The sequence below is a fragment of the Phacochoerus africanus genome, chromosome 13, assembly GCF_016906955.1.
Source record: "Phacochoerus africanus isolate WHEZ1 chromosome 13, ROS_Pafr_v1, whole genome shotgun sequence".
NCBI lineage: Eukaryota > Metazoa > Chordata > Mammalia > Artiodactyla > Suidae > Phacochoerus > Phacochoerus africanus.
The window spans coordinates 75590216-75602240 of record NC_062556.1 but is presented as its reverse complement, the minus strand read 5'-3'; the positions used below and the strand labels follow the sequence as shown (position 1 = coordinate 75602240).

General features: G+C 42.3%; 1 protein-coding gene across 1 annotated transcript in view; it reads right to left on the bottom strand.

Moving 5' to 3' along the window:
* The window catches only part of MYO16 (myosin XVI), a 421162-nt gene that overhangs the window by 284767 nt on the left and 124370 nt on the right, over positions 1-12025 (bottom strand). Inside the window, exons 9-10 of the mRNA XM_047756311.1 lie at positions 3440-3590; positions 1038-1148 (exon numbers count right to left, since the gene is read on the bottom strand). Coding sequence (XP_047612267.1) covers positions 1038-1148; positions 3440-3590 — 262 coding nt within the window. The remainder of the gene's footprint in view (positions 1-1037; positions 1149-3439; positions 3591-12025) is intronic.

Sequence of the window (12025 nt, the reverse complement as noted above, 5' to 3'; positions counted from 1 at the left end):
CAACCCAATGGAGAAAAAGGGAACAAAAGTAACCCACAGTAACTGGGCAACAGCAGAGAGCAAACGAATCAGGTTTCACCACTTTATGCCAAGGACTCCGTTCCATTAATTTTGACAGAAGTATTTAATGTTAAGTGTATTTACAGTGGCAGGCAATTTATCCCAGCATTAAGACGCGGCATTGAATTTTCATAGGTTAATCAGCACCTGACAATTTATTACTGGCAAAGAAATCTCAGACGTCACATTTACATGAAAATTACTTAATCAATTTCTAAGTGGAGCAGGCAAAAAAGAGGCGTTATCCGAAAGGACTGGCAGACATGTATGTAATCAGTTCTCTACAGACGCTCTGATTGAATTGCTAGGAGCGGAATTTAACTAAATCAATGAGAGAGAGGGAGAGGGAGAGAGTTGGAGATGGCGAGGTGCCTAACCTGACACACATATTGGAAGAAATAACACACACACACCAGATTAGAACCATAGAAAAGCACTTCTCCATGCTGTCTGTCATCTGAGTCATGTGTCTGTATCCGATTATCAGAGGTGTGTGTATAAATTATTTGCTCTACAGACAGAGCCATTTTCTGATAATTTAGAGAAACAATAGCCCCACTTCATGCAAACGGAGAGGCAGGTCTCCACCTACACCGAGCTCTTCCTCCCTAGCTTCCGTCTCCAGATCTGGGAGGCCAAGTTAAAGCAGATGGAACAAGGAGCATTTTTGTAACTGATTTGCAGATGCTGCTGGTTCGAGCAAGACTGTCTTCCCCAGCAGACAGGACAACAGGGAAGGGGTCGACCCTCAGGGTGCCAGCTTTTTCTTCACAACTCTGAAACGGGGATATCTGCCGAAACCGCCTTATAAGTGAATCCGAAGAAATGACCTGAACTCAGAGAAATCCACCCGAGGCCGTGGGCATGGCCCGAAGTCACCATGAGCCCTTCCCTCGCAATACGTGTCGCAAAGCGGTGAAGGGTCAAAATACGCAGCTGGCAAAAGCAGCGCAGAAGGCGACTTCCCGGGCACTTACGTAGATCTGATTGTTCCCAAAGCGCTTCTGGATTTCATAGAGCAGACTGCTGTCCGTGAGCTCGCTGAGCGTTGCCAGGTCATCATTCGGAGCAGGAGGCATGAGCTTGACCTGGGGGAAAAAACAGGTAAGAGCAATCTGAATTCCTTTCCAATCTTCATTCTCCACAGTTGGATATTCCCTTTTCCACGTCACGACCAAAGTTTAGAGACCACGTGGGTGTGAATCTGGTTTTAAAAGATGAAATGGCTCATTTATAAGGAACAGAAAAATCCAGCGGTCACAGAACTGTATCCAGATGAAATTATCTGTTCTGCACTCACAAGCATGGACAGAAACTCACACACACACACACACACACACACACACACCCTACATGTGGTCCTACCCCCCTCAAGCCATGGCGTCTATCAAAATCAGGGCACTTCTTCCGAGTCCTGGCTTATAATTTAGCCAGCTCCCAACTGCCCTGATTGCTTTGTAAGACCAGCCATTGGAAAAGCTCACCGTTGCAGCATTTCTGAAGCTAAAGAAAAATCTCCCATCAGGATATGACATGGGAAAGAAGCAGTATGCCTTCAGTTTCCACACACATGGAGGTGGATTTTAAAACTAGGCCCTAGAATTTTGGCTTGCAATTTTTATTCTGTTCTGAATCTCTCTTTAAAGTAGTCATGAGATTAGGACAATGCTGTCATAGAGAAAAAAAATGCTTTCCCACTCAATTTAACACTGAGAGACACAGGTGAAAAACTGGACAGGATTTCAAGCGAAAAAGAGAAAAAGGTGAATTGTTTAATTAGATGAAAATCTATCATTTACAAGCTAGAAGTGGGAAATGTTGTTTTATATACCGAGGCAAAAATGTCTCCAGCAAGTTAGCATACATATTTAACTCCCAAAGTGAGCCCCATAAGGACAAAAGACAAGAGCAGAATTTTTTTTTTTCCTTCAGAAGTAATAATTGACACCAAGACAATAAAATTCCTCTTATAACCACAGCTCTAACGAGCTCAATGCAAATTTCTGTGTGCACATTAAAAAAGCATGAATAGCACTAACAGAAGTTTCATATTTGTTCTAAGAAGCCTGGCAGAGCTGTCGCTGCACCTCCTTGGAGGGTTTTATCTCCAGCCGCAGCTGTTGCATGGGGTCAAGAAAGCACTAGGCCGACAGGAAAAATGAAACGTGAAGTTGTGAAACGTGAAAACACAGTGTTAGCATAGCTTAAGGGAAGAATTCCTTGTCTTTATCCTACCAAGATTCCGAAACGATCAGGAATATGCACCTTTGCTCATCAGTCTTAAGCAAGGCTGGCCAAAGGACACGTTCTTTAAAAAGATCCCCAGGTGGTGTGACGGCTGATGACAAGTAGGAAGAAAGAGGGTATTTTTATGTTATAATTGTACGTTCGGTAGGGTATACCACCAATACCTCTCGAACAATTAGGACTGCAGTCAAAACAGAAGGGATATATGTGTAAAAAATATAAGCAGCTTCTCTAGGATTGATGATTATAAGTTTGTAGGAAGATAGACAAATATCCATATATATATACACACACACACACACACAAATTTATCCATCCATCCATCCAAAAATAGAGAGATCTAGAACACAAAACAGATATAACTCGGGATGGAAAGGCAAAAGTAATGAGAAAAAACCCTTTGAGAAATGTTTCAAGAACCACGGGGAGCTTAGATGTTGGAAATACTGCGAATTCACGGATTCCTTGTCTCCACTTGTCAACACAGCTTTGAGGGCTGTCAAATCTGCCCCTTCATTCTGTTTTGCTTGATCGCTTCCTCTCTCTGGGCTGTGAGTGGTCAACGCCCAGGAACTAAGCATCCAGGGGGCAAAGAGAGGGTGTGACCCGTGGGACAGAGCAAGGAGACCCCAGGGAAGGGCTGCTTGGGAGGGAGAATCAGCTCTGCAGGAACGAAGGGGAAAGAGGAAATGGGAAGAAAAACAGAGCCGAAGGGCATGGTCCTGACTGGGAAAAGGGCGAGCATCTGCCAGAATACTTTCCAACCTCCCAGAGCTGAAGCCTGGCACCAAGCCTGCACAGCACCTGGACTGGACCTGCTTTCTCTTCTGTCAGGGGTTTCTTGGCGCAATTTATCAAGTTCAAGTCCTTTGCTTGCTGAGGATGTACACCTGTATGCACCTGGATGCTGGGGTGTCCACGGACCTCAGAAGGAGACCTGCCATCCATCCTCAAAACCCTACACACACGCGCCACCGTGGAACACACACCTCCTCTCGTGTGCACAGAACTGTCGTCTAGAAAATGAACCCAGAGTTTGCTCTGGTGCCCCCTACCCCCCCAGAGCAGTGGATACAGAGTAAAAGGAACAGGTGACGTAATCCTTGCAGCCATGCAGTGAAGGATAAATTACCTGCTCGGGTTTGCTGGGGCCATTCACGGCGGCGTTCTCCAGAGTCCTGTCCTGAGATTGTCGCCTGCACAGACCTTTTGTTGCATCTTTGAACATAATGTCTTTTTCCAACAAACTGTCTTGCTTGGCAATTGGCAACACCAGGGGGCTGCTATTGGAAATAATCAAGATGACAATTAGCCTTCCGACATTACCGTATCAATCAAAAATCACCACGACCCCAATGCTTGGTTATAGCAAGTTGTTTAGTTCAAATAAGAAATGGTCTCAACACTGCAGGTGAAAAGAAAATCAAGAGGAAATCTGCAAACTTTTCAATCACCTCTGGATCTCATTCAATTTCACCTTTAAAAGAGAAATATATTCATTTCGACCTGAGAAGAAAATGTCTGTGAACATACACGACTTAGACAAATCAATAAGCCATGGAAAAGCCACGGGTGAAGCGCATGGCTGAACCAAGCAAATCCTTAAATGCGCAAATGAACGTAGACAAGTGAAGGCAAAATTCTGCAATTAATTAACATATTGTTCATAGAGCATTTAAAATATGTTATAGAATCATGGGCAGTAGTTAGAGTTTGTAATGAAATGATAACAGGAGAATTATAAAGGAGTGACAGGCTTAATGACACAAAGAATACGTTTTATTACGTCTTTACAGCTCGATTAGCAAAAAAATAAAATAAAATTGACTTCATTTCTTCTGTTCTTCCACAGACACCGTGGCCAAAAGAAAGCCAAGTTCATAGAAAAAAAAAAAACACACACACACAACCTAAATGTTTAAATTGCATTGTAACACTTTAGTATAGTAGAATTTAAAAATGCCCTACCCTAAATTTGATCATAAAGCAAAAATACACACATGCTGGGAGCCAAGTCTCAAGAATGGAATCCACCTGATGACAAAGTCCAAGAGATTCTGAAGAAGGCTCTGCAAACCAGCGTATCCACCAGGCCTCGAAACACCCACCAGGCATTAGAGACCAGTGCCTGGAGATACATACCTTTGGCTTCTGCTTTTTTGGTTTTTAATAATTGATCCATGCCTTGCTTACTGTGCCTTAACTCTGTGTTCTTTTTGCCTTAAGAAAGGAATTTATTATTCTCTATTTAAGCTTCGACCTATTTTTGTTTGTTAGCCATTAGTCTATCTTTGGAGCTATGGCTCTGTGCTGTCTACTTCCAAAATAATAGCTTCTGGGGAGGTTTCTGTTTTTTCATATGATGATCTTAGATAATATTGGCATGCTTTATTTAGGCAGCACGATTATTTAGTTTTTACAACATAGTATGTAGGCATTAGGAATTGATGATTATTATTACTTTATTGTGAAAGTATAAAAATCTATTACAATGTTAGGAGTTAAAGTTAAGATTGCTGCTAGGTAGCAAAGAGACATTGTGTTAAAGGACAATAAGACGTAGGTGACATTTACAAGGTTGTTTGTGACCTGTCCGTGCCTCTAGCTTCCTGCCTGTTTACTCTGTAATGGGTGTGTGGTGTCCGTTCCCCAATCCAGGTGCCTTTTTCTATCTTTACACTTAATCTGCAACCCTGGAACAGTTAGGAGATATTAATCTTTTTTGCTGATGTCAGTTTTAAGTTTTTTCCCTATATAAGCTGCTGCCCTTCGTCAATAAATCTGAGATGCTTGAACACTCCTCGAGAGTGTGTGCGTCTCCATTATTCTTCCTGCACCTGCCACCCCTCCTCTTCGGGACATCCCCTGACCACCGGGGCAGGACCCCAGCACATACATATTCCATCAAGTGCAATGCATATAAACACAATGATTACATGTATTTTACCAGAGTGGTTGTGATTCTGATGAAAGCTTTCTGCATTCTGTTTTGTTTTGTTTTTTTTTAATTTCAGTTTATTGAGATATTTACAAATAGTAAATTTTTCTTGTAGATGTACAGTGTCAATGAGTTTTGTCTACCTAGGTACAGAGTTAAATATAGTTGCACACACACACACACACACATTTGTGTAACTCACAGAACCAGCAACACATAGAATTTTTATCGCCCCCAAATGGCTCTTTGTACCTGTCCTTTGAAGTCATTTCCCTCCCCTAAGCTTCTGCCCCCGGTTACCAAGGCTAATCATTTCTTTCGCTATAATTCTGCTTTTTTCTAAAATGTCATTTGAAAGACATCATAGAGCCCTTTGCGCCTGGCTTCACTGACTCAGGCTGCTGCATGGATCAAGAGTTGGTCCTTTTTTATTGCTGAGGGATGTAGGGTTCTCCTGGTTGAGAACCAAACTGTTTCCTAGGTCACTGGACCACGGGTGCTTCTCCCCAGCCATGGACTGGAATTCCACTTGCTTCGCATCCTTGCCAGAACTCGTCTTTTTTTTTTTTTTCTTTCAAAGGCCACACCTGCGGCATATGGAAGTTCCCAGGCTAGGGATCGAATTGGAGCTGCAGCTGCTGGCCTAGAGCACAGCCATGGCAACACTGGGTCCAAGCCATGTCTGCAACCTACACTGTAGCTCACAGCAACGCCGGATCCTTAACCCACTGAGCAAGGCCAGGGATCGAACCTGCATTCCCATGGACACTAAGTTGGGTTCTTAACCTGCTGAGCCACAGTGGGGACTCTGTGTTTTGTTTTGTTTTTAAAATCCATTCCAGTGGGTGTCTTAGTGGCTTCTCCCTGTGGGTTTTATTTGCATTTCGATGTGCTTATTGGACCTAAGAATCCCTTCTTTGGTAAGGTACAAGTGCAAATCTCCTATTTTTTTCCCCCTGGATTCTTTGGTGACAGATTATTGAATTTATATATTTTGAATTTGAGTCCTTTATCAGATACAGACGTGGCAAATATTTTCTCCCACTCTGTGTCTTGTCTTTTACTTTTTTTAACAGGGCGTTTTCAGGAATACTTTTTCTCTTATGGTTTGAGCTTCTGGAGTCTCATCTAAAAATTCTCTCCCAAGCCCAGGGTCCACAGGGTTTTCTCCTAGGTTTTATTCCAGAAATTTTATAGGTTTATGCTTTACACATAGGTAGGCCTACAATCCATTGTGAGCGGCTTTTTGTAGATGGTGCTGTGTAGGAGTCAAAGTGCATTCTTTTTTCATACGGCTGTCAAATGCTCCACTACCGGTTCTGAAAAGAACATCTTTCCTACCCAGTTTCCTGGACGCCTTTGTTAAAAATCGACTGACTATACATGTGCAGGCCCATCTGGGGACACTCCATTGTGTCCCACGGATAGAGCAGAGGCTATTCTTCCACCAACATGACATTATCTTGACTCATGTATTTTCACAGCAAGGCTTGAAATGTGGGTCACCCAACTTTATTTTCTTTTTCAAAATTACTGTGGCTCTTTGAGGTTTAGCATTTGCATATACATTTTAGAATCTACTTGTCAATTCCTGTAAAAAAATGATTGGTATTTTGATTAGCCTTGTATTCAAATGCTAAATCAGTCTGGGCAGAATTGACCTGTTAACAGTGTCAAGTTTTGTCATCCCAAAGCACAGCATATTTCTCCATTTATTCTGATCTTCACTAATTTCTCTCATCAGTCCTTAGCAGTTGGAAGCATTAAAATCTTGCAAATAACGTGTTAAATGTATTTGGAGGATGTTTTACATGTTACCAGTGTCTTTGTATTTCCGTCTCCAGTGGTTGATTGTTATTAAATAGAAGTACAAATTTTTCCATTAACCACAATGGGGAGAAAGGGACTCATTTGCAGGGCTCCTTTCAGGAACCACAGCGGCTCATCCATTGCTCTGCAACTCCTCCCTGGGCTGTTTTCCAGCTGTGCTAGAGTCTAGGAAATTGAGAACAAAGACAGACTCAGAACCGGGCTGCATCAGGGCCACCTCTGAGGCAAGAGGAGGAATAGCTGAGAAACACGTGGTGTGAGGCCAGTTTTACTTCCTTTGAATTCCGGGGGAAGCTGCTCTGTGGTATTTTAGTCGAGGACGATGTGTCCACGCAGGGAACGGGGTGAGGGAACAGGGATTAAACAAGGCAGCCTGGCGGACAACTGCAGTGCGCACACGTTTGAGTCAGAAGAGCCATGAGGTGAGACGCCTGGCTCTGCCCCAGCCCGGGCAGGTTACAGAAGCGTCCCGGAAAAGCATGTCGGTAACACAGGCCCGAAGTGAGGGTTACAGCATGACACACGTAAAGGGCTTAGCACGATGACCCTGTTAGGGAGCCGGCAGTACCACGAGCTGCAGTTTCCGGGGACTCACTCTACTTCCAAGCCAACAGGTCAGCCTGTTACAGGACACCTGTTACAGGACACCTGTTACAGGACACCTGTTACAGGACACCTGTTACAGGACAGGTGCAGGAGACAAGGGATTCTGGGATGACCAAGATGACTGCTCACGGCAGACCCAGAAGCCAGGCTTCCTGTTTGCACCGGTTCGCCCTGCCCCCCGTCCCATGAGGGGGTGGGACAGGACAACACAGGTGGACCTAGATGGACGCCTACACATGCACAGCGATGTGCTGTAGGGGAAACCTGGCCGAGAGGCCAGACCTTTCTGAGCAGCGTTGCATCCAGTCACGGGTAAGCCAGGCCCCTTCTCTCGGCAGCCAGTGCTGTGGTCTCACTGAGCCGCCTAGTGGCCCGTATGACTAACTGCATGTGGTGGGCCGTCTGACCAATGGTGAGTGTCCCTCCCAAAGCTGGAGTCATTCATTAAAAAAAATTCACTATATAAAGGGAACACTTAAAAAACTGTTCATGTCCAGGTTCCCTGAATACCATCACGTGCTAAGGTCCTCACAACCTTGAAAGGGGCCTTACGGCTTCCCTGAGCAAGCTGGGCACAAGGCCTGTCTGTGTTCCCCTGCACTCATCATTCTGAGAGCTCCAGTAATACGCCCTGTGCTTCTTTGAATTGAGAGCCCTTGAAATATTTGAGGACAGATGTGGTTCTCTGATATTTTCTATAGTCTGAGCAAAATACTTGCAAAATTTTTGTAATTCTATGGTACTTCATGCGACAGTCTCTGTTCTAAGGACTGAAGACACGCTGACTCTTTTTTTTTTTTTTGTCTTTTGTCCTTTTAGGGCCGCACCTGCGGCATATGGAGGTTCCCAGGCTAGGGGTCTAATTGGAACTGTAGAGACACAACACCACCAGATCCGAGCCAAATCTGCGACCTACACCACTGCCCATGGCAACGCTGGATCCTTAACCCACTGAGCGAGGCCAGGGATCAAACCTGCAACATCATGGTTCCTAGTCTGGTTGGCTTCCACTGCACCACTATGGAACGCCAAGACACATTGACTCTTTATCTGATGACAGCTCTGTAAGTTATGCACATTTTATGCCCATTCTATAGCTCAGTAAACTGAGGGCCACAGAGGAGAAAAATTTGCTTTGGACACACAGTGAGCAGTAGCAGAGCTGGGGCTTGAGCTCCAGAGTTTGTTCTCAGTCACCATGTCACCGCCTCCACCTGAGTCCACCCTCACAGCCAGCAAAATATCTCCTGGCTTATCTCCCTTATTCCTATCATCTCCTCCCTCTGCATGATCAGGAAATTTTTAAAAGGTAAAACAAAACAAAACAAAACAAACAAACAAAAAAACCCCAAAACTAAAGAGACGTTTTGCATACACTGAATTTTTTGAGTATAAAGCAATGAATAAAGCAGTAGTTAGATTAGTCAAGGTAGAAATGTGAAAGATAGCTATGAAATAAGTAAAATCATCAATTCTGAAGGGTTTCTAAGATGAAGAAATGGTGAGTTTACTAAATAGCTGAAATTCTCCTTTCATACCTCAGTTCTAATCGTGGTGTTACCAGCAGGCTCCTTGAAAATTATTCTCGAAGAGAAGATTGGTCCAGGAATACAGTGGCCTCGTTCTCAGTTTTTACCTCACTTTGGCTACTACCTCACCCTCTAAGACCTTCAAAACCGCAGCTCCACCTTTTCCAGGTGCAGGAATTAGATCAAGTAATAGCTAAGTGTATTTCAAGTCCTTCAGCCGAGTGATGCTAAGACATAATCTCTCTTCATACACTTTTTCACCTGCATTTTTAAAACTCATCTATACACTCAGTGATATCTCAGGTTATATATTCCAGGATCTACTGCTAACAATAACCACAAGTAGCTAGTTATAAATACTCTCATTCATATAAAATGAAATGACTAAATAATTCAATTGGATTAAATGGCAACATAATAACTAGTCAGGCAGATACTTTCTCTAAGAGAATGAAGAATACGCATCTAGGCTGATGGTCTGTGATCATGTTTTAAATGATCTACAGAAGATTTTTTCTTTAGGTTTCCATTCTCCTTTTTAAATGAAACATATTGTAGCCATAATAACTGTGATTAACAACAGTGTTTGATAAGTTAGCTTCTCTATATTGAAATTTTCACTGTCCATCTGCAGAATAAAAATGTGTATTAAAATGCTATTTTGGGAGTTCCCGTCGTGGCACAGTGGTTAACGAATCCGACTAGGAACCATGAGGTTGCGGGTTCGGTCCCTGCCCTTGCTCAGTGGGTTAACGATCCGGCGTTGCCATGAGCTGTGGTGTAGGTTGCAGACGCGGCTCGGATCCCGCGTTGCTGTGGCTCTGGCGTAGGCCGGTGGCTGCAGTTCGGATTCAACCCCTAGCCTGGGAACCTCCATATGCCGCGGGAGTGGCCCAAGAAAGAGCAAAAAATAAATAAATAAATAAATAAATAAATAAAATAAAATGCTATTTTTGCCAGAAAAAGGAATAATCTCAAAGTAATCATTGGTATTTTAATACTTATTCGATACTTATGGCTAAATATTTATAAGGTTAATTTTTTTAAATAAGTTGCAATTATATAGAAAGAGGAATTTGACATAATAAACAAGAAGAAACATATAAAGGGTGAGAAACTATGCCAAATGAATAGCTGGTAATTTCATCCGAAAGGGGATCTAATGATGAAAAAGGACGTAACGTTCCCTCATCTCAACTGAACATTAGAGGGGTTCCTCCCTGCTCTAGACCCCAGACTTCTCCCTTCTTAGAGGATTTACTTTAAAGAAGTTAAAATGATACAATTTTGCCTCTGCCCTTTGAGATGTAAACCCCTCCCAGGCTTACAACTCAATAAATGTCTTTCTCAAGCACCAGAGGGACACCCCCTTGAAATGAAATTGTCATGAAAGATGGTGCCCAGCTCCCAACGTCTGTGGCAGGGCAGGAGCCTGGCTCCACCAAGCATCATCGAGCCACATCACACTGACCAACCTCCAAATGACCCCCTCCAGCCCCTTTCCCACTAACCCCATAACTAACATGCTTCCCAGCCTCCAGTTTCAGGGCTCAGAGCTCAAATTCTCTCCTCTCCAATACTCTTGAGCAAAGTCTTTCTGTTATCTTCAACTTTTCTGGTGCAATTTTTCTTGACACTAATGAGAGATTTTTTTTTTCACACTTCTATATGTTATTCTGCACTTTCCACATTTTTTCCAATGGAAAAAAAAATCTGGTTATAAAAAAGAAATTATTAGGGCTAGACATTTATCAGTGAAAAAGGAAAAAATAGGATTACATAGTCTATTTGGTAAAAGAAGGCTTTTGGTAAGGGAGACTCCATAAACATAAAGAAAATGAAAGAGCTATCACGCAAGGGTGGTTTAGATTAGTGTGGAGAGAAATCTTTAACTTGACTGTGGAAGAAATTAGATTTGACGAGGCCAGCAGACAACCAATTTCTGAACTCTACTGGATTGATTCAAGATTTAACTTATTTCTATAAACATAAAAAGCATTTCACGCAGAGCAAATGTGCCTGTAGAAACTAGGATTTTATTTCTGAAAGTCGAAACAGGAACATAATAAAACTAACACGGGCGACAATTATTGCCCATTATAACTAAAGCAATTTTAGAAAACCAAAGAGAACAAATAAAATGGACTATATTGAGATATATTAGGCCAATAAGGAAAAACACTTTTATAGAAACAAACGTGAAGAAACGGCAGATGTGATGCCATTATTTTAGTGTTTTAGTGGTTAAGTAATGGACCAAGTAGCTAGTTCTCAATTTTAATCCTAGGAACATAGCTACATAAATTATTTATTATAGGGAATTGGGGATTTTCTGCATCAATAAAATAACATAATGATCCAAAGATTAATGTTGAATGAAACAGTTCTTGGAGAGTTTTGAAGTAATTGCTATCTTTGCCCCGCCAAAAATGACTTCAGTTTATGTCAGAGGAAAAACTTAAAATTTAAAAAACCGTTTTGGTAATCTAAACATAAGTAAAAATTTCCACGTGTCTCTTGTGCTTGGATTGCAAATTATATTCTTTTTAATATAGTTTACATTCAGGTTGGTAGTTCCCAACAGAGATCTGCCAATAAAATTTTTAAATTTTTTTTGGTTTTTTTTTTGGTAATACTTATTGAATTTTATTACATTTATTGGTGTACAACCACCATCACAAACAAATTTTACAGCATGTCCATCCCAAACCCTCAGTGTATCTCCCCACCCCCCAACCGGTCTCCTTTGGAAACCATAAGTTTTGCAAAGTCGGTGAGTCAGTGTCTGTTCTGCAAAGAAGTTCATTCTGTCCTT